Below are 23,590 nucleotides of genomic sequence, written 5' to 3'. Positions count from 1 at the left end.
CAGTAGCCACTGGGTATATGAACTGAGAGGTAATTGGAGATAATTGTAGCAGTTTCAGTGAAATGACGAGGACAAAAATGAGACTCCAGACAGTTGAGAAAATGAATGGGATATGAGAAAGTGGAGACTAACTCATAAAGTCTGATGGTGAAGGGGTGACAACTGGGAAACAGCTACAGGGAGGCATGAGGTTGAAATGGGGTTGAAGGAGGTATTCTCTAATTATTTTTTCCCCTTAAATAATAAAGTAATAAATGCTTTTGGTAATAAATGCCAAGAGCTCAGAAGGACAGAAGGTGAAAAATAAGGGTACCTCCCTCAATCTCCTACGGAAAATACTATTAATGATTTTTGTGACCCCTCCAGAAATTTTTTGTACACAGACAACCAAATATTATACATATACATATATGTGTGTGTATGTGTGTGTGTATGTATGTATACACATACAAATGAGATTCTACCATATTTTTTTTCCTTAAGAGTATATTTTGGAATTTTGTCTACACTGGAACATATAGATATAAATTGCCGCTTTTTAATGATCACTCTGTATTCCCTTATATGGGTCTATAGAAGTTTAACCAATCCTTGATGACCATCTAAGTCTCTTTTCTTTTCTCTTTTTTTTTGGTGATCACCACCGAGGTTCAAAAAGTATCTTAGTACATATACCTTGAAGCACATGTTTAAGTATTCATGCTTTAAATTTCCAGGTGTGAAACTGCTAGATCAAAGGGCACATACATTTAAAGTTCGGATATTGCTAATTTATCCTCCATAATAGATGGCATCAATTTAAAGTCCTACCAATAGTGCATGTCTCTATACACTATCACCAAAATGAGATATGGCTACACTTCAAACATCTTTGCCAGTATAACTGGTAAAAAAGGGTATTTCATTTCTATACTATTGCTTTAGTATGAATTTCTTTAGTTATGAGGTTGAGGACATTTAAACCTGTATATTGGCAATCTCAGTTCTCTTTTCTGTGAATTATGAACTGTTATTTCATGTTCTTAAACCATTTTTCTAATTGTTTAACAACTTATATGTATTGATAAATATTATGTAAATTAAGTAAATTAGTACTTTTTCTGTCATATTTGTAATTATTTCCCCCAGTTTATGCTTAGAAAAGGTTCTTCCATTCCAAGAGCATAAGAAATCCAGCTATATTTTCTTTTACTGATTCTATTTTAATTTTTCATCCAAACCACTTGGATTTGGAGGGAAGGGAAGATGATAGGAGCATAGTAGGGAGTTTGCTTTATATTTTACCAAATCGTGAAAATAAAATGACCATAAATTGACTCACTGATTATTACTGCATAGTATTCTACTCTTATTAAGAGTTGTTGTTTGGGGCTTCCCTGGTGGCGCAGTGGTTGAGAGTCCGCCTGCTGTTGCAGGGGACACGGGTTCGTGCCCTAGTCTGGGAAGATCCCACATGCCGCGGAGTGGCTGGGCCCATGAGCCATGGCCGCTGAGCCTGCGCGTCCAGAGCCTGTGCTCCGCAACAGGAGAGGCCACAACAGTGAGAGGCCCGCGTACCGGAAAAAAAAAAAAGTTGTTGTTTGAATATGTTTGTGTGTATATATATGTGTGTGCATGACTTTTCTGTTTGATCTTTCCTTCTTTCTCAATCATTTTCTCAGGAGGTTAGGCTTCCTATCAACACATGCAACAAAGAGGATAATGGAAAAGGCAATCAACTTGGACTCAAAAGCCCTACGTATTCATGTCAGCTCAAATCACTCATTAGCCATGTGACGTGGAACAAATAATTTATTCCTTCTAAACCTTAGTTATCTCATTTGTAAAATGTGGATAATGATTTCTGTTCCTATACCTCCCACAGTTATTGTGAAAATCAAACGCAATCATCTATGATTTTACAAATATCTCATAAACTACAGTACCATACAAATGGGACTATCATTGCAAACATAGTTTTTCAAAGTGATATGACAAGCATTAGTTTATTTTATGTAAACTATTAGGTTAGGATAGCTATTCCCAAATATATTCCTTGCTGGAAGAATATGAAGATAGAAGGTATAAATGTATGGAAATAATTTTTTTCTATTAAGACAAAGCATTCTAACGAATTTAAAATGCTATCATGACATAATTAGAAACTTCAATTGGATTTTAGTTCACAAAACTAAGGGCTCCTTAACTGGTCCATATCAGTAAACACTGGTAAGGGAAACTATAATCTAGTTTCAATTAATCAATACAGCTAGGCTGTATTGATTAATTAATGGCCTGGAATCCAATAATTTCTGAGAAGTTGTCATTCTATCCAAGTACACCATAGTGAAGGAGATTCTTCTCTATTATCTGGAATTTGTTTGGATTCTTCCCTTTTGTTTCAGGCCAAGAAATTAAGTTCCTTAATAGGTGGTAGGGGGTGGGGATACAAAGACTGTACACTTGCGGAGCTTCCCATCTGCTGCAGTAAGCAGAAACATGAAAAGATAAATTCAATAGAAAGCAGTCAGTCCTATAATAAGGTGTATACAGTTGGCCATGGGTGGGTAGGGTATATGGGGTAGATGCTTAGTCTAGAATGATGCACAGGAAGAACAAGGAAAAGAAGTCAGGGAGCATATGACTCCTGACTTGGGTACTGTTGCATGTCAAAGGACACGGTGTAGGAATAGGATATGGTATTTGGGATAGAGAGGGCAGGAAGATTAAAAGTAGAGAAATATGAAACAGTTTAGTAAGTAAATGATGGACTTCTGGTAGGAGTGGTAGGAGATAATGCTGAGAGTTAGGGAATGGACAGAGCCATGTTCCATTTTGTATGTTATGCTCAAGACTGTAGATTAGTAAAAGTATTATATACATATGTGATGAGATATTAAAATTGAAGTTTCAAATTGAGAGTCTAAGGTAAAACAGGTGCATGCCGCAGTGAAGTACCAAACTGTAGAATCTACAAAGGAAATGTTTTGGAACCTATTCCATTACCTTGAACCTTTCAGTCAGAGCAGGACTATAAAAAGTGGTGACAGTATGGAGAAGGGAAAGGATTTTGTGAGAGATAATTTTTGGAGAAAGCTGTGAGGCTCATCCCTCCCATCCCCCCCTCCCCCAAACATACACAAGGGATATTGGTAGGGAATGCCTACAAGGTGGGGTTTGATTTTATCTGGGAAATCTAGAGGATGAGAAATGACTAACTGTTGGTAGCACAGCCCAAGTTGATACTTTTGGATTAGGCTGCACTCCTAGAGGTTTGTCAGGGCAAAGGATGTGTGAATATTTCCTGTAGACCAGAGGACTGGAAGGGTGAAGACTAGAACAGCAAAAGTTCCTTCCTAGAAACTGTGGAAGGAGTTGCAAGTGAACACCTAGAATAGAAATGTACCCATGAAACTCAAAAAAACCATAGATGAGAGTTCCTCAAAGATGAGACATTTCTGAAGAATTCTTCAAAGTACCTCAAGACAGAAGAGTCAGCTTTAAACATCTGCCAGACTCAGAGAGCATTATGGAACGCTAAGATAGTACTAAAACTTTTCTCATTACCTTTCCCCTCCTTTCTGTCTCTCCCCTTGCCCCAAATCTGGAGGGCACCTAAAACCACGGGTAGTTAAGCTGGATGCAAAGAGTAGATGCGAAGAGAGAAGTAAGTAGTTTATAATACTCCCTTCTCCAAAAGCAGACTGTCTGCAATTGGCTTGGCTGGGCTAAGTATGAAGTTTTGATTACTATCTCAAAGTGAACACCAATAGGCTCAGAGTCAAGACCTTTGATTTAAAGTAACCATGGATTAGCTACATGGATCATAGACCTAAATATAAAAGCTAAAAATCATAAAACTTCTAAAAGAAAACAGAGGTGAAAATGTCTTGGGACACACACACACACACACACACAAAACCCATAAAGATTGCTGGTGGGAATGTAAAATTGAACAGGTACTCTGGAAAATAGTTTGGCAGTTTCCTCTAAACCTAAACAAGTACTTATCATACAACCCAGCAATTGCACGCTTGCGTATTTACTGCAGAGAAGTGAAAACTTATGTGTACACAACTGTTCACAGCAGCTTTATTCCTAACAGCTAAAAATCAGAAACCAGTGTTCTCCAGTAGGTGATTGGTTAACAAATTTTGATACATCCATAAAATGGAATACTACTCAGCAATAACAAGAAACACACTATTGACAGATGCAACAATTTGGAGGGATTTCAAGGGCATTTTATTTAGTGAAAGAAAAAGCCAATCTTAAATGGCTACACACTACATGATTCCATTTATATAACATTCTTGAAATAACAAAACCATAGAGGTAGAAAACAAAAAGTGGTTGCTAGGGGACAGGGATGGGTGTGGGGAGGTGGGTATGACTGTAAAGAGTAGCAGAGGGAGTTCTTTTCTGGTAATGGAATAATTCTGTATCTTGATCGTGGTGGTGGTTACACAAATCTATACATAGGATTAAATTGCATAGAATTATAAACACACACAAATGAGTGCACATAAAAATTGGTGAAACATAAAATCTGTAGTCTAGTTAACAGTATTGTACCAATGTTAATTACCTGGTTTTGATATTACACTACAGTTATAAGATATCACTATTGGGGGAAGTGCTTTGCAAGACTCTACAACTTCTTGTGAGTATACAAATTAAAAAAAAAGTTAAAAAATTAGTTCTAATTAGGAGAAACTCAAGAAGCTGAGTATATACACCCTACAAATGAACACTACACTTATTCTTAGGTATCCTCCTGACAAAGAATAAGCGGACTACTTTAAAACCATGCTTTGTCAGTGAGCCTCAGAATCGAAGACATTACTGCAAAGGTTTTTACTTGAAGGACGTTTGAAGGAGTTGAGAAAATTCTATTCCATGTGCTTATCTTTACCTCAAGACTTGGTAAATTTAAGTAGCACTTCCAGAGTAAGGTTGGCAACCTGACAGGCATTCGAAATCCTGGAATGCCTGACAATCCTGTATAACCACGGTTTTTCAGCATTTCCTAGTTTTTCAAACTTTTCAAAGTGCATTTCAATATAAGGCAGAAATAAGGCAGAGTCTTCTCCTGTCCCAACACCCTTCCACATGACATGGCTTTAATGTGAAAATGCTGCCAATATTGATTCTAGGAAATCACTTTACTGGCTTTTATCTGATTAGATGGCTTTGGAACAATGATGATTTTGTGACATCCTATTGATTTTGCCTCTAAAATGTTTCTCCTATCTTGTCTCTGACTCTTCATTCCCATTGCCAACTACCCTCTTTAGAGTCTTTCTTATCTCCTACAATAGCTTTTTTTTTTTTTTCTAATCAGTCTCCCAAACTTAGTCTCTGTAAACCAAGTCATTTGAAATTCCATTGTTGGATTAATCTATAATTGGCACAATTCTGATTAGGTCACTTCCGTGCTCAAAAATGTTTAAAGACCCCCCATTGCTTATACAATAAAATCCAAACTCCTCATCTGACATTCAAGGACTGTCCTGTGCATGGAATACTGTGTTGAAAATAACCTCCACTCAGAATTTTGAAAACACTGCTCCACTGACTTTTGATTTTCAATACTCTATTGAGAATTCCAATGCAATCCTTTCATACCTCCTTTGTATGCAACCTATTTTTTCTTTCTAGAAGCTTTTAAGATTTTTTTTTTAAAGCCTTGGTGTTGTGTTCTTTCATGATGATGTGAATTGGTGTGTGTGTGTGTGTGTGTGTGTGTGTGTGTGTGTGTGTGTGTGTGTGTTGGAAAGTCTTTTGTCATTTTTCATTCACTGTATTGGGAATTTGGTGGCCTTTCCAATCTGGATATTTATATTTTCTTGTTTTGGGAAAGTTTCTTGTATTATTTCTTTGACAATTTCCTCTCCAAAGTTTTCTAATAAAACTTTTCTTTTACTAGAACCTTCTGGATTGATTTTCTCATTTTCTGTTCTACTTTCTGGGAGATTGACTTGAATTTAGCTTTTATATTTCAATTTCCAAGCTCTCTTTCTTGTTTCTTTGAGGTTCCTTTACTTATAGCACCTTATTGTTTCATAGATGTACTATCTTATCTTTTGAAAATATTTATTATGCTTTGAAGTTGTTTTTGGCTCTATGCATTGTCTCTGTTTCTTCCGGGTTCTTTTTTCTCTCTCCTATTTATTTGTTTTTCTCTCTGCCTTTCATGTTGAAGAATTTCCTCAAATATCTGGAGATTCTTGGCCATCTGTTTATATTTAAGATTAAAGCACTAAAAAACTCAATGGAAGCTTTGTGTGCTGGAATAGAGCTTACAGATTAGTGAGTTTCACTGCAGAGTACTTCCTGGCCAGCTGTTGTTTTTTAAAAAAAAATTAACATCTTTACTGAGATATAATTAACATACCATAAAATCTACCCATTTAAAGTGTACCATTTTCAGTATATTCAGAGCTATGCAATTATCACCACAGTCTAAGCTTAAAACATTTCATCACTCCAAAAAGAAACTTCATGTCCATTACCAGTCATTCATCACTTTCTCCTGCCCTATATCCCCAGCCTCTGGCAACCATTAATCTACTGTCTCCATAGATTTGCCTATTCTGGACATTTCACATAAATGGAATTGTACATTATATGGTGTGTTGTGATTGGCTTCTTCCACTTTGTATAAAGTTTTCAAGGTCTGTCCATGTTGTAGCATATATCAGTACTTCATTCCTTTTTATGACTGAATAATATAGCGTTGCATAGATATATCATGTTTTGTATATCCATTCATCAATTGATGGACATTTGGGTCATCACCACTTTGGGGCTACTATAAACAATGTTTACGAACATTCATGTTACAAATTTTTGTGGGGACATACGTTTTTCACTTCTCTTGGATATACTTAGGAGTAGAATTACCAGCTGACATTGTAACGTGGGAACATAAATGTTGGTATCTGTAGGTCTTTTTATCTGGTTCAGTTTCTCAAATTTGCTGTGTGATGAATGTAAGCCTGGCTGCTGGCCTGCTAGAGCTGGGTGGGAGCTGAATCTTTCCAGAGTTCTGGGGGTGAGTGGGTAAATCAATCTCTTTCTTCTGTTAGAGATGCTAGCTGTCTTCCTAATGCCCATCTTTTCCTCCTTCCTTAATAACAGACTCTTGTATTATTGGGGGCAACAACGTACCCATGTGTAACATTTCCCAGTCTCTCTTGCAGATAAAAGTGACAATGAGAAGCCACTGGGTGAGGTTTCAGGGAAATTGCTCTAAAGGGAGATAACTTGGTTGGAAGACAGGTGTCCTTTTATGGGCCCCTCTTTTCTGGTACCTGAAACATGGGTGCTATGGCTGGAGCTCCAGTAGCTAACTTGTGTTCATAAAGAGATCCTTGAAGATCTTGAGAATGGCAGAGGAAAAAGCCCACAAAGAGCCCTGAACCCTTAGTCCTAGACTGCCCACCCTCAGACTTCTTATAGGTGAGGAAAATATAACTTTACTTTGTTTAAGCCATTACTGTTTTGAGTATCTGTTAATTAGCAACTGATCTGAATCATTAAGCGATAGACTTTTTTTCAGAATTTCCTTCTGCAGGCAACTACGTCTGATCTTCCTCTAATTTTTTTTTTTTTTTTTTGCGGTGCGCGGGCCTCTCACTGTTGTGGCCTCTCCTGTTGCAGAGCACAGGCTCTGGATGCGCAGGCTCAGCAGCCATGGCTCACGGGCCTAGCCACTCCGCAGCATGTGGGATCTTCCCGGACCGGGGCATGAACCCGTGTCCCCTGCATCGGCAGGCGGACTCTCAACCACTGCGCCACCAGGGACGCCCTGATCTTCCTCTAATTTTAAGTAATCTATCATTCAGATTTATTCTAGTTTCATCAAAGATGGAGTTCATATTTCTGTTTCTTATACTGAGTTATTTGTAAGACAAAAACACACAAAGTTTTTTACCTATCAATGTAAAAATTGGAACTTTACCTTTCCAATCATTTCCTACCTCACTCCTTTATATACCATGAACTATTCAGTATTTCTTTTCAAGTGCCGTAGTTTTCTGTTTTCTTCTTTTGCTCATTATTTCCATTCTGAGGAATGCTCTTTCCATGTGTCTGTTTCTCAGTTCAAATTATACCTGCTTTTTAAAGGTTCAACTCACAGGCCACTGCCCTCTAAGGTCTTTCTTGGTCCACCTAACAAGAAGTAATCTCCCCTCCCCTATACCATTTCTTCCTATTTACTTCTTCTACTGGACACCTTGAGGTTGGGGCTATGTCTTTAGTACTCTATATTCCCTGGTAGCAAATGGCTTTCTAGTCTGTACATAACTGTCACAATTAGATATGTTACTGTGTATCAAGAAATTTGGTTCTTAAAATTATTTGGCAAAGTTTTACTCCTTATGCCAATGCCCCACAACTTCACAAAGGAAATTCTGAGTTTAAGCATTATCATAAATTGATCCCCAAAGCAACATTGGTACCAAATTCCGTCAGGGCCTTAGAGCAGAGTCTACGACTTGCAGATCACTGGGCTAGACAAACCTGGAGGGTCTTTTTGATCAATTAGGTCTGCATGTTAAAATACCCTATGTTCTTTTGCACAGAAAAGCTTACTTATCATATGTAGTAAACCTTCTTTATGTGAAATCAACTCATTTACAACTGTTTTTCTGCCATCTGAAAGCAGTAACTCAGACCTTGTGAGGATAATTTTATCTTTTTAAAATGTAATGAGTGCAGATAAGGTTTGTTGTTATCAAAAAGCCTGAAGAATTCAAAATATCATGATCACTACTTCATTATCCTCCTAATACCCCAGGCAGAATATTTCCTCCTCCTGAAGAAGTAAGATATAGTGATTTGAACAGCATCATAATGAGAAATTTAATGAGAAAGAGATCCCTGGCTTCTTGAGTTCAGTGTTCTGGTCAAATTTGGCCAGGTAAGCCAACAAAGAAAAAGACCGACATGTTGGACCAAATGAAAATCTAAAACTTCTATATAATTCAGAGACATGATTTAAAAACACAAGAAACAGACTGGAAGAAAATTTTAACAACGTGCATAATAGTGGCTTACAATCCTTAGTAATAATAAGCACTACTTCAAAGCATAAGAAAAAGGACAAATAGCTCAATAGAAAATGGCAAAGGGATGAATAATCAAGTCATAGAAGAAGAAAACTTGTGAAAAGATGTTCAACTCAGTAGGCATTAGGTAACTACAAATTAAAACAAAGAAATGCCCCCCACCTGCCTTTTTTGTGAGAGGCAATATAGCATAAATTAAAAAATGTAGACTCAAGAGCTAGAATTCTTGGATTGGAACCACAGTACTGCCATCTTCTGTGTGAACTTGTGCAAATGACTAATTTCTCTGTTTCAGTTTTCTCATCTTCAAAATGAGGTCATGACTGTAACTAGGGTTGTTGTGTTGATTAAATGACTTCATTTATGTAAAGTGCTTAGAACAGTGTATGGCACATAGTACATACTGTATATGTGTTTATTATTACTATTCATCCATCATACTGATAAAATGTAACTGGTTGTGTGAATGATAAAAGAATTTAAAAAAATAGATGTACAGTTGATTTATAGTGTGTTAATTTCTGCTGTACAACAAAGTGATTCAGTTATATATATATAGTTCCCTGTGCTATAGAGTAAAATCTAAGGGAAAATATGAGAATAAAAGATCTTTTTTTAATGATTACCTTAAAACAAAAAGGTATAAAAGACATATTTAACAATACAATTACACCGCAAATTGAACATACTTGCAAATTTCACAGAACACCTCTAACGTGGTTCAGGGATAAGAAGAGCTGATAAAGCAGTAGCCTCTTATCAACTCAGTATGGGAGACAATTTACTTCACATATAAAACGAGAGTAATTCTCTGCCTGGCAAATCTATAATCTGCCATTATAGAGATTATAATCTATATTTCTGTTTGTTATGCAGATAACTGGAAATAATGGACTTATTACCAAAAGTAAAAAAAAAAAAAAATACACCCAAGTATAAATAAGAGTATAATTATGAAAGGCAGACATGAGTTTAAATCAAAGCTCTACTCTTAGCTGTGTGACCATGGGCAAGTTTCTCAATCTCTTTTGCCTTAGTTCCTTATCTGTAAAATGAGGATAATAATAGTATCTAGGGCTGTATTACATAAGATACTACATTAAAAATACTTGGCACAGAGTAAGCACTCAATAAATACTGGTGATGGTGGTGATGTGTCAAGACACAACAAGTACCATTTCCTAAATTTTGAACATTGTAGAGACGTGAAGTATTACAAATGTGTCCTAGCATACATTCAATCATTTTAGAGGGTTGTTATCCTTAGCAAGCCATGCATTTGAGGTTTGCTTAAGCTGGTAGTCCTAATTATTGAAGTCCAGGCTTCCTTTTCATACATATCTTCTAGATGTGACTGCAAATTAATGAGACTGAGTCCATATACTATACACAATGAACAATGCAGCAGTGAAGACCACGGACTCTTAGAGCCAAATTGCCCAAGTTTAAATATCATTTTTGCTATTTACTAAGCAGTATAACCTTGGGCAAGATTACTTAACTTCTCTGTTCCTCAGACTTGTCATCTATAAAATGGTGATAATATTAATATTTCTCTTACAGGGTTATTATTAAGATTAAACAAGAAAATGCATATAAAGCACTTAGTACAGTGCTCAAAAAATGTTAGCTATAGCCATCATCATCCCTTATGGTCATCCTACAAAAGAAAGATACACCTCTGACCACTAGAACTTGATTCGACAGAAACAGCACAACAGATTCTTAAATTAGTTCTTAGGTATCCACACACTCTCCAATATTGTAAGATTTTTAAACTGGTTGGATATTTAAGCCAATATTTTGTACCTTGCCTCAATATGAGCAAGACAAAAAAGTAAATTTTGTATCGGATCTTTCCAACTATCATTGATGCAAAGTTAATGAAGACCAAAATGCCTTATCAAAATGCACTGTAAAATTTCTTTCTTTGTTTTAAGCAAGTGAACTCCTACCTGTCATCTGTATTGCGAAGGGAGGGAAGCCGAAAGCTCGTGTTTCGGTCAAGCTTTGATTGGCTTTTGGTCCTCTTGATGGAGCCTTTCAGGCGCTTGCTGAAGAACCCCTAGAACGAAAAGGCAGAAAGCGATGGGAAGAAGAATCAAAAGGGAACCTTGCTATCTCCTAACTCATCTGCACTGCCTTTGCAAAAGATACTCAGATTCTTATAATGAAGACCAGAAACAGAATTCAGCTTTTAATTTTTTAATTTGTAAAATACAGCTGCTGGAAACTACCTGATAATGTGATAAAAATTTTTTTCTTCTATGATAATTGGGAGAATTAAACTTTTAAAAAATTTATTAATTTTTAAACATCTTTATTGAAGTATAATTGCCTTACAGTGTTGTGTTAGTTTCTGCTGTATAACAAAGTGAATCAGCTATATGAATACATATATCCCCATATCCCTTCCCTCTTGCGTCTCCCTCCCACCCTCCCTATCCCACCCCTCTAGGTAGTCACAAAGCACCAAGCTGCTTTCCCTGTGCTATGCAGCTGCTTCCCACTAGCTATCTATTTTACATTTGATGGTGTATATATGTCAAGAATTAAACTTTTTTTTTGTTTGTTTTTTTTTGCGGTACGCAGGCCTCTCACTGCTGTGGCCTCTCCCGCTGTGGAGCAAAGGCTCCGGACGCGCAGGCTCAGCGGCCATGGCTCACGGGCTCAGCCGATCCGCGGCATGTGGGATCCTCCCAGACTGGGGCACGAATCCGAGTCCCCTGCATCGGCAGGCGGACTCTCAACCACTGCGCCACCAGGGAAGCCCAAGAATTAAACTTTTAGATGGCACTTAATTTCTTATTTCTTAAACAGTTTCTATACTAGCTATGGTAAAGAAACTTCTAACTTCTAAGGTAATATGTTGGTGGTCTCAGCAGTGGCAAAATCTGATCTATGTCACCTTGGATATGGTACTTGTGAAGTTAAATTTTAAATGTAGTTTAACTATTTTAAAATGAAACAGGTATGTATCATGTATGAAACCAGTGAAGCACCCAGACTTCAGAAGAACAAAGTGCCTTATAGTTTTTAGCCCTGCTTACCTTCTGCCACTTCCACCAAACTATCTAGAGTGCCTTGAACATCTTCTTAGTCTTAGCACCTGGCAAATAATGGGCATTCAAAAAAGTTTGTTGAATAAAAGAATAAATGCAAGAATGAACTGGCAGTTCTACTGTTGGCAGATGAAAGGACATCTTATAGAAGTATATCAAAATGTCTTGACAAAAGACTATAATTCAAAGAAAAGTACTCTGATGTATGGAATTGACTCTAATCACCTTGTAATGAATATTAGCTTATAGAAGCTGTGTACAATAAATATTTCCATAAGGAAGAAAAAAAAAAGACTAGGCCAATACCAGCACATCAAATCTGTTATATTCTTTTAGTTACCATTAAAGCCCACTGTTTTGGGGTGAAGACTATATTAATCATGATAAGCTAGGTTATGCTTATCTAATAACCCCACAATCTTACTGGCACAAAATGTACTATGTGTCTAAGAGCAGGTCAAATATGACGGGGACCTGGCACTATGCTGTCCTCACTCAGGGACTTAGGCTAAGGGAGGCTCCATCTTTGTGCTTCTATTAGTTGCTGCCTCAGGAAAAAGGAAGTGTGGTAAATTTTATACTTGCTCTTAAAGCTTCATGTCATTAGTGGTCTCATTTTATTGGACAAAAAAGTCACATGACCACACCTAACTTCAACAGGGAAAGAATGTACAATCCTATAATGTATCTAGAAAGAGATATTTGGTGAACAGTAGTGTGGACTACCACAGTGCTTTTCCATGCCAAGTAAACACACAAGGACTGCTAGAGAAAAAATGGAAACAAACTTATTTGAATCAGAAGTAGAGCTATTTAGCTGACTGAAGAAAAATGCTTATGTTATTTCTTGTACTTATAGCCCAAAGAATAAGGGTAAAAACTAGAAAATATCACATAGACATAATTCCTTAAGCTGTTCTTTATTCCCCAGGCTGTCTTTTATTGTAGGTGTATTGAGATTGATTGGAGGGAAAAAAAAACAGGCCTATTTTTTAAAGTACTATATTTCTGGGCTTCCCTGGTGGTGCAGTGGTTGAGAGTCCGCCTGCCAATGCAGGGGACACGGGTTCGTGCCACGGTCCGGGAAGATCCAACATGCCGCGGAGCGGCTAGGCCCATGAGCCACGGCCACTGAGCCTGCGTGTCTGGAGCCTGTGCTCCGCAACGGGAGAGGCCACAACAGTGACAGGCCCGCGTACCGGAAAAAAAAAAAAAAAGTACTATATTTCTTAGAGACAGGCACTTGCCTGATCTGTATAATCTTAGCATCATTAGGGAAAGTCACTGTCATCTGTTCTCTAAGACAAAGGCTTTATTTACTACTTTCTATGATTCAATCAAGGTGAGTCACCACATTTCCTTGTAAATGTAGTCAGCAGACCAGACCTAAATTTATAGAATTCTATTAGGATCATTTATAGTTGGTTCAAAAACCACTGGCCTAAGTTGAGATTCAGCCTAAGCACCGGACCAAATACCATATATAAATACAGTTCTAACACACTACAGTTAAGCAGTTAATTGAGAATTTACTAGTAGATGTTCACTCATATAGTACTTTACCTTCCTGTGGCACTTATTGTATAATACTTCATATTTTAATCCATTTATTTATTAAGTATTTATTTTATGTGTATATGTTATAAAGCATCGTACTAGGTGTTGTAAGGGAAACAAAGATAAAACAAACACAAACTCTGCCCTCAAAGAGCCTGTAGTTTAATATAAGATTAGAAATAAATACAAATATAAATGACACAACATGTATTGGGAAGGTACATGCTCTTAATGCCTGGCATATTTAATCACAAAATAACACTATCATATTTCTTTGAATCTAGGACACCAGTGATTGTAAGTCACACCATTATTTTATGTATACAAAGAAAAAAGCAGCCAATTAAACTATAACAATGCCTTACCACTTAGAATTTTTATTTTGTATTAAGTAAGTTTTTTAAAGACTTACTTTGGCTGGTTTTGTCATCTATCACAGTGTACACACAAAAAGAATATATACAAAATCAGTTAAGGTATCCCTAATGCATCTTCATTCTTCTGAACTATATTTTGACTCAGAGTACCTGTTGTTCATGTTTTTCCACAGAATACCATGATATATTCTTTCTTTCAAAAACGTTGATGACAAATGGCATATGATAAAAGAGTAATTTGAGGGAGACTGGTTCAAGATGGCGGAGTAGAAGGACATGCTCTCACTCCCTCTTGCGAGAGCACTGGAACCACAGCTAACTGTTGAACAATCACTGACAGGAAGACACTGGAACTGATCAAAAAAGATACCCCACATCCAAAGACAAAGGAGAAGCCACAGTGAGACGGTAGGAGGGGCGCAATAACAATAAAATCAAATCCCATAACTGCTGGGTCAGTGACTCACAAACTAGAGAACACTTATACCAGAAGTCCACCCACTGGAGTGAAGGTTCAGAGTCGCACATCAGGCTTCCCAACCTGGGGGTCAGGCAACGGGAGGAAGAATTCCTAGAGAATCAGACTTTGAAGGCTAGCGGAATTTGATTGCAGGATTTCAACAGGACTGGGGGAAACAGAGACTCCACTCTTGGAGGGCACACACAAAGTAGTGTGTGCATCGGGAGCCAGGAGAAGGAGCCGTAGGAGACTGAACCAGGCCTACCTGCTGGTGTTGGAGGGTCTCCTGCAGAGGTTGGGGGGTGGCTGTGTCTCACTGTGAGGACAAGGGCACTGGCAGCAGAAGTTCTGGGAAGTACTCCTTGGCGTGAGCCCTCCCACAGTCTGCCATTAGCCCCACCAAAGAGCCCGGGTAGGTCCCAGTGTTGGTCACCTCAGGCCAAACAACCAACAGGGAGGGAACCCAGCCCCACCATCAGGAGACAAGTGGATTAAAGTTTTACTGAGCTCTGCCCACCAGAGCAAGAGCCAGCTCTACCCACCACCAGTCCCTCCCATCAGGAAATGTGCATAAGCCGCTTAGATAGCCTAATCCACCAGAAGGCAGACAGCAGAAGCAAGAAGAATGACAATCCTGCAGCCTGTGGAACAAAAACCACATTCACAGAAAGATAGACAAGATGAAAAGGCAGAGGGGCTATGTACAAGATGAAAAGGCAGAGGGCTATGTACCAGATAAAGGAACAAGATAAAACCCCAGAAAAACAACTAAATGAAGTGGAGATAGGCAACTTTCCAGAAAAAGAATTCAGAATAAAGATAGTGAAGATGATCCAGGACTTCAGAAAAAGAATGGAGGCAAAGACTGAGAAGATGCAAGAAATGTTTAACAAAGACGTAGAAGAATTAAAGAACAAATAAACAGAGATGAACAATACAATAACTGAAATGAAAACTACACTAGAAGGAATCAATAGCAGAATAATGGAGGCAGAAGAACAGATAAGAAAAGAAGACAGCCTAAGAAACCTCTGAGACAACATTAAACATAACAACATTCACATTATAGGGGTCCCAGAAGGAGAAGAGAGAAAGGACCAGAGAAAATATCTGAAGAGATTATAGGTGAAAATGTCCCTAACATGGGAAAGGAAATAGCCACCCAAGTCCATGAAGCGCAGTGAGTCCCATACAGGATAAACCCAAGGAGAAACATGCCGAGACACATAGTAATCAAACTGGTAAAAATTAAAGACAAAGAAAAATTATTGAAAGCAGCAAGGGAAAAACGACAAATAACATACAAGGGAACTCCCGTAAGATTAACAGCTGATTTCTCAGCAGAAACTCTACAAGCCAGAAGGGAGTGGCATGACATGTTTAAAGTGATGAAAGGGAAGAACCTACAAACAAGATCACTCTACCTGGCAAGGATCTCATCCAGATTTGATGGAGAAATCAAAAGCTTTACAGACAAGCAAAAGCTAAGAGAATTCAGCACCACCAAACCAGCTCAACAACAAATGCTAAAGGAATTTCTCTAAGTGGGAAACACAAGAGGAGAAAACGACCTACAAAAACAAACGCATAACAATTAAGGAAATGGTCATAGGAATATACACATCGATAACTACCTTAAACGTGAATGGATTAAATCCTCCAACCAAAAGACACAGGCTTGCTGAATGGATACAAAAACAACACCCATATATATGCTGTCTACAAGAGACCCATGTCAGACCTAGGGACACATACAGACTGAAAGTGAGGGGATGGAAAAAGATATTCCATGCAAATGGAAATCAAAAGAAAGCTGGAGTAGCAATACTTATATAAGATAAAATAGACTTTAAAATAAAGAATGTTACAAGAGACAAGGAAGGACACTACATAATGATCAAGGGATCAATCCAAGAAGAAGATATAACAATTATAAATATATATGCACCCAACATAGGAGCACCTCAATATATAAGGCAACTGCTAACAGCTGTAAAAGAGGAAATCGACAGCAACACAATAATAGTGGGGGACTTTAACACCTCACTTACACCAATGGACAGATCATCCAAAATGAAAATAAATAAGGAAACAGAAGCTTTAAATGACACAACAGACCAGACAGATTTAGTTGATATTTATAGGACATTCCATCCAAAACCAGCAGCTTACACTTTCTTCTCAAGTGCACATGGAACATTCTCCAGGATAGATCACATCTTGGGTCACAAATCAAGCCTCAGTAAATTTCAGAAAATTGAAATCATATCAAGCATCTTTTCTGACCACAACGCTATGAGATTCGAAATGAATTACAGGGAAAAAAACACAAACACATGGAGGCTAAACAATATGTTACTAAATAACCAAGAGATCACTGAAGAAATCAAAGAGGAAATAAAAAAATACCTAGAGACAAATGACAATGCAAACACGACGATCCAAAACCTATGGGATGCAGCAAAAGCAGTTCTAAGAGGGAAATTTATAGCTATACAAGCCTACCTCAAGAAACAAGAACAATCTCAAATAAACAATCTAACCTTACACGTAAAGGAACTACAGAAAGAAGAACAAACAAAACCCAAAGTTAGAAGAAGGAAAGAAATCATAAAGACCAGAGCAGAAATAAATGAAACAGAAACAAAGAAAACAATAGCAAAGATCAATAAAACTAAAAGCTGGTTCTTTGAGAAGATAAACAAAATTGATAAACCATTAGCTAGCCTCATGAAGAAAAAGAGGGACAGGACTCAAATCAATAAAATTATAAATGAAAAAGGAGAAGTTACAACAGACACCACAGAAATACAAAGCATCTTAAGAGACTACTACAAGCAACTCTATGCCAATAAAATGGACAACCTGGAAGAAATGGACAGATTCTTAGAAAGGTATAACCTTCAAAGACTGAGCCAGGAAGAAATAGAAAATATGAAAAGACCAATCACAAGTAATGAAATTGAAACTGGGATTAAAAATCTTCCAACAAACAGAAGTCCAGGACCAGATGGCTTCACAGGTGAATTCTATCAAACATTTAGAGACAAGCTAACACCCATCCTTCTCAAACTCTTCCAAAAAATTGCAGAGGAAGGAACACTCCCAAACTCATTCTATGAGGCCACCATCACCCTGATACCAAAACCAGAGAAAGAGACTACAAAAAGTGAAAATTACAGACCAATATCACTGATGAATATAGATGCTAAAATCCACAACAAAATACTAGCCAACCAAATCCAACAACACATTACAAGGATCATAGACCATGACCAAGTGGGATTTATCCCAGGGCTGCAAGGATTCTTCAATATATGCAAATCAATCAATGTGATACACCATATTAACAAATTGAAGAGGAAAAACCATATGATCATCTCAACAGATGCAGAAAAGGCTTTTGACAAAATTCAATACCCATTTATGATAAAAACTTTCCAGACAGTGGGCATAGAGGGATCCTACCTCAACATAATAAAGGCCATATATGACAAACCCACAGCAAACATCATTCTCAATAGTAAAAAACTGAAAGCATTTCCTCTAAGATCAGGAACAAGACAAGGATGTCCACTCTCACCACTATTATTTAACATAGTTTTGGAAGTCCTAGCTATGAGAATCAGGGAAGAAAAATAAATACAAATTGGAAAAGAAGAAGTAAAACTGTCACTGTCTGCAGATGACATGATACTATACATAGAGAATCCTAAAGATGCCACCAGAAAACTACTAGAGTTAATCAATGAATTAGGTAAAGTTTCAGGATACAAAATTAATGCACAGAAATCTCTTGCATTCCTATACACTAACGATGAAAAATCTGAAAGAGAAATTAAGGAAACACTCCCATTACCACTGCAACAAAAAGAATAAAATACCTAGGAATAAACCTACCTAGGGAGACAAAAGACCTGTATGCAGAAAACTATGAGACACTGATGAAAGAAATTAAAGAGGATACAAACATGGAGAGATATACCATGTTTATGGATTGGAAGAATCAACATTGTGAAAATGACTATACTACCCAAAGCAATCTACAGATTCAATGCAATCCCTATCAAATTACCAATGGCATTTTTTACAGAACTAGAACAAAAAAACTTAAAATTGTATGGAGACACAAAAGACCCCAAATAAAGTCTTGAGGGAAAAAAAAAGAGCTGGAGGAATCAGGCTCCCAGACTTCAGACTATACTACAAAGCTACAGTAATCAAGACAATATGGTACTGGCACAGAAACAGAAATATAGATCAATGGAACAGCATAGAAAGGCCAGAGATAAACCCACACACCTGTGGTCAACTAACCTATAACAAAGGAGGCAAGGATATACAATGGAGAAAAGACAGTCTGTTCAATAAGTGTTTCTGGGAAAACTGGACAGCTACAGGTAAAAGAATGAAATTAGAACACTCCCTCACACCATACACAAAAATAAACTCAAAATGCATTCAAGACCTAAATGTAAGACAGGACAGTATGAAACCCTTACAGAAAAACATAGGAAGAACACTCTTTGACATAAATCACAGCAAGATCTTTTTTGATCCACCTCCTAGAGTAATGGAAATAAAAACAAAAATAAACAAATGGGACCTAATGAAACTTCAATGTTTTTGCACAGCAAAGGAAACTACAAACAAGATGAAAAGACAACCTTCAGAATGGGAGAAAATATTTGCAAATGAATCAATGGACAAAGGATTAATCTCCAAAATATATAAACAGCTCATGCAGCTCAATATTAAAAGAATAAAGAATTCAATCCAAAAATGGGCAGAAGACCTAAATAGACATTTCCCCAAAGAAGACATACAGATGGCCAAGAAGTACATGAAAAGCTGCTCAACATCACTAACTATTGGAGAAATGCAAGTCAAAACTATAATGAGGTATCACCTCACACCAGTTAGAATAGGCATCATCAGAAAATCTACAAACAACAAATGCTGGAGAGGGTGTGGAGAAAAGGGAACCCTCTTGCACTGTTGATGGGAATGTAAATTGATACAGCCACTATGGAGAACAGTATGGAGGTTCCTTAGAAAAGTAAAAATAGAATTAGCATATTACCCAGCAAGCTCACTACTGGGTATATACCCAGAGAAAACCATAACTCAAAAAGACATATGCACCCCAATGTTCATTTCAGCACTATTTACAATAGTCAGGTCATGGAAGCAACCTAAATGCCCATTGGCAGATGAATGGATAAAGATGTGGTACATATATACAATGGAATATTACCCAGCCACAAAAAGGAACGAAATTGGGTCATTTGTAGAGACGTGGATGGATCTAGAGACTGTCATACAGAGTGAAGTAAGTCAGAAAGAGAAAAACAAATATTGTATATTAACGCGTATATCTGGAAAAATGGTACAAGTGAACTGGTTTGCAGGGCAGAAATTGTGACACAGATGCAGAGAACAAATGTACGGACACCAAGGGGGGAAAGTGGCAGGGGAGGATGGTGGTGTGATGAATTGGGCAATTGGGATTGACATATATACACCAATATGTATAAAATGGCTAACTAGTAAGAACCTGCTCTATAAAAAAAATAAATTCAATAAAATTCAATTTTTATTGGGGAAAAAAAAGAGTAATCTACAGAGATGTTAAAATGTGAAAAAATGTGCATTTTAGAATTGATGAAACATGGTATTAGTTTAGAGAGGTACATAGGAAATTATTTCAGGAGTTCGTCAAAACAAAGGGAAATTGTTTGGAAGAAGTGGTATATGCTAGGTCCAAAGGGTAGACATGATTTGAGTTTGGGGGTGTTGAGTAGCAAGGGTATTGTATGGAGCATAGAATGAAAAACGTCATGGAGGTAACAATACACAGGGTATACACTAAGTAGATTTAGTTTGGTGGGTAAATGATTAGTAGTAGTGAAAAATAAGATTGGAAAGGTGATTTGTCCTGCTATTCATGTATAATTATTTTTCCCTTTGGCCCTTAAACTTTTGAGGAAAGGTATAATGCTATATCTATCTTAACATCGACCACAGAGTCTAAAGCTTAATAAGTGCTCAGTAAATACCTCAGAAGTATATACATAAAATTATGGTTGTTTAAGTAATATAGATAAGGGAAAGTGTAAGACTGCCCTAAGTGGTCAGTGAGATTTCATGGAGGTAGTAGAATCTACTACAAAATTCTGTTTTCATTTCCTTGATATAACTGAAACATGGTTTTCACCCGAGAAGACTGTTTAGCTCACAGCCCTATTTGATAGACGTTTTCCATTCTCCCTAACCAATATTCAATGGTACTAGAAAGAGGAGCTGGGGTTTTCCTAGCTTATTACGACTGCTTCCAAACCTTTATTCCATAAAATAATGGTTTGGAGTAAAGCATATTCTTTGAGGTTCATATGACCTTGATTTAATACCCTTTATCACACTCTTTGCCGTTCTCATGTATTAATCTCTCTTTCACTCTCTTTTATTCATTAAGGACTTTAGCCCCCAGCTTGCAATATTTCTCTGTCTCTTAGCTCCTAACACCATGCTAGTGAATAACTGCGTAGTGATCCATCTAATATGCTAGCTTCACAATTCCTTAACTCCAATAACCTTTAACCTCCTCTCCAGCCACTCACTCCTAGAACCACGCCCTAGATATTATCATTATTCAGATCCCTCACCTCAGACACCTTAGACAGTCATACTCTTCTTTCTGACTTTTCTTCCGGACCAGGTATGTCTTTCTCCAAATACATCTACTCTCCAACCTCATAGAAACCGCTAGTCTCTTGACCACCCCGTTTTTCTCCGTGACCCTGCTTTTCTCTCTATTCAACCAAGACTCCCAGACCAATTATCTGAAGCTATTTAATCACCAATAACCTCCATTCCCTTAGTGATCAGCTATCCAAAATCAAAACTGAATCAATGTTTAAAATCTGGTCCCATGATCAGGCTGTCCAGGAAGATCACATAGCTGAATGGGCTGATGCCACTAAATATTCACTATCTCCAAGCTTGGCTTGGCTTTTACTATGCCTCTGCCTGGACCAACCATGCACTGAGCCTTCCAGCAACATTATTCCCTCTGGGAAGCCTCAGAGTATATGGTATGCCCTCTTTCCCACGGGCCCCTTCTGAGCAATTCCTTACATACAGGTCAGTATGCTCTGTACCATGAAGAGCCCTGGCTATAGCTGAGTGGACCGGGGTGGATACTTGACCTATAGGTACCTAAAAGAGTGGTCCTGGTAAGAGTTCTCCCTGTAGAATACGGTATCATCTGGTAGCTACTAACTTCTCTAGCCGGCCCCTGACCATTCCCTGCTTCATGCTTTACACGCCAGCAAACCTAAAAGCCTCCAATTCTCTATAGTCATCATGAATCTATGCTACTGTTCATATTCCCTCCCTTTTTCCTGGTTAAGTTATCCTTTCAGACTCAGCTCAGGCATGATCTCTTCTAAGGTGTATATTTTGGCATGTCCTGACCCTGCTCTAGATTAGGTGCCCCTCCTATGTGCTTCCAAGAATCTATAAATAGAGCCAGCCTTACATTTAGCACACTGCATTCCCACTGATGTGTCAACAGACTTCCCTGCTAAACTCTGAACTCCACAGGACAGGGACTAAACAATTTTTGCATCCCCAAGTCAGGGCTGATATCTGGCCTTTAGTAGGGGCTCAATATATGTTTGTAGAACTGAAATAAAATAGGCAGTGAAATGAATAAAAGCCATCATGGTGTTTCTGCTACAACTGCCATCACGGAAAGAACAGGGAACTCAATCAGGAAGTGTGGCTTCAAATCCTGGCTCCAATTTCTCCTAGCTGAAAGACCTTGGATAAGTCACAGCTTCTAAGTTTCAGATTGCTTATCTGTAAAATGAGGATTAAAAAATCCTCTTCCTAAGGCCATCCCAAAGAATAAGATAACTGAATGCAAAAGTAGTTTTAAAATAATGGAAAATGGGTACCTATAAGTATTAATTGAATATAAATCTAGGATGAGAGACTACTGAACAGGCTAGGTGAAATCATGAGTATTTCCTCCTAGAAACTACCACAACAAAGGAAGGGAAGGAAACTAGAAAAAAATTCCACAATATCTGGGATTTGGGGCTATTTTGTTCTGTGATGTATGCCAGTGCCTATAAATGATACTTGGTATATCCTAAATGTTCAATAAACATTTGTTGGCTGAATGAATTTACTGAAGGCTTCCTGGCTATCAAGCACTGGCCAGGTGCTTTCCAATATGTGATACCATTTAATCCATGTAACAACTCCACAAAGCAGGTATTCAGTAACTTGCTTGAGGTAACACAGTTAATAGGTGAGGAGTTAGAATTTAAACCCAATATATTGCTAGTACTTCACTTGTGCATATATTTATTTGCCAGATACTTGAGGCACTTGAGATAATCAGTGAACAACCAAAAATCTTCGCTTTCATTATTCTTATATACCAGTGGAAGGAGACAGACAATAAACAAAGAACAAAATAAGTTAGCAAAAGACAAGCACTGTAGAAAAACAGAGCTGTGCAAAGAGGGTTGGGAATACAAAGTGGTCATGGTAGACCTTATGGAGAAGGATTATATTGAGTAAAGAAGAGGAGGTGAGTTAGCCTTGAGTTAGCAGATGCTGGAAGGGAAAAGCACTCTAGGCAACAGGACTAGGCTCAGCAAAGGCTTTAAGGCAAAAGTATGCCTAGTGTGATCAAGAAAGAGCCAAGAAGTCAGTGTGGCTGGAATGGAGAAAGCAGTAGGAAGGGTTGTGGAAACTGAGGTCAGAGAGGTAGCAGGCTGGTGTTGGTCCCGGTACTGGGGTAGGGGGTACAGTGTGCAGATCCTGTAGGCCACAGTAAGGACCTCACCTTTCACTCTGACTTCTAAGGAAATAACAATGAGAGACAAGACCATTCCAAGCAGTCATAAATAAATAAGCATTTGCTTTTCTGAGAGAAATACTTTTTACCTATGAAAATTTAATGTAATTTTGAGCAAGAATGCACAATATATGAAGAGTTCATTTTCTTCATCAACTATATATCAATAGCAGAGATACAGAGAAGCTATCTGACTTTTCCCG

At 37.7% G+C, this 23,590-nt stretch overlaps 1 protein-coding gene across 2 annotated transcripts in view; it reads right to left on the bottom strand.

Moving 5' to 3' along the window:
- Positions 1-23,590, bottom strand: part of RASAL2 (RAS protein activator like 2) — a 396,673-nt gene that overhangs the window by 48,668 nt on the left and 324,415 nt on the right. For both annotated transcript variants that reach the window (XM_032629632.1, XM_032629643.1), the window contains exon 5: positions 11,012-11,121. In XM_032629632.1, coding sequence (XP_032485523.1) covers positions 11,012-11,121 — 110 coding nt within the window. The remainder of the gene's footprint in view (positions 1-11,011; positions 11,122-23,590) is intronic.

The sequence above is a fragment of the Phocoena sinus genome, chromosome 1 (genome assembly GCF_008692025.1).
Source record: "Phocoena sinus isolate mPhoSin1 chromosome 1, mPhoSin1.pri, whole genome shotgun sequence".
Classification (NCBI taxonomy): domain Eukaryota; kingdom Metazoa; phylum Chordata; class Mammalia; order Artiodactyla; family Phocoenidae; genus Phocoena; species Phocoena sinus.
The sequence above is the reverse complement of the archived record's forward strand: the minus strand, read 5'-3'. Positions and strand labels throughout refer to the sequence as shown.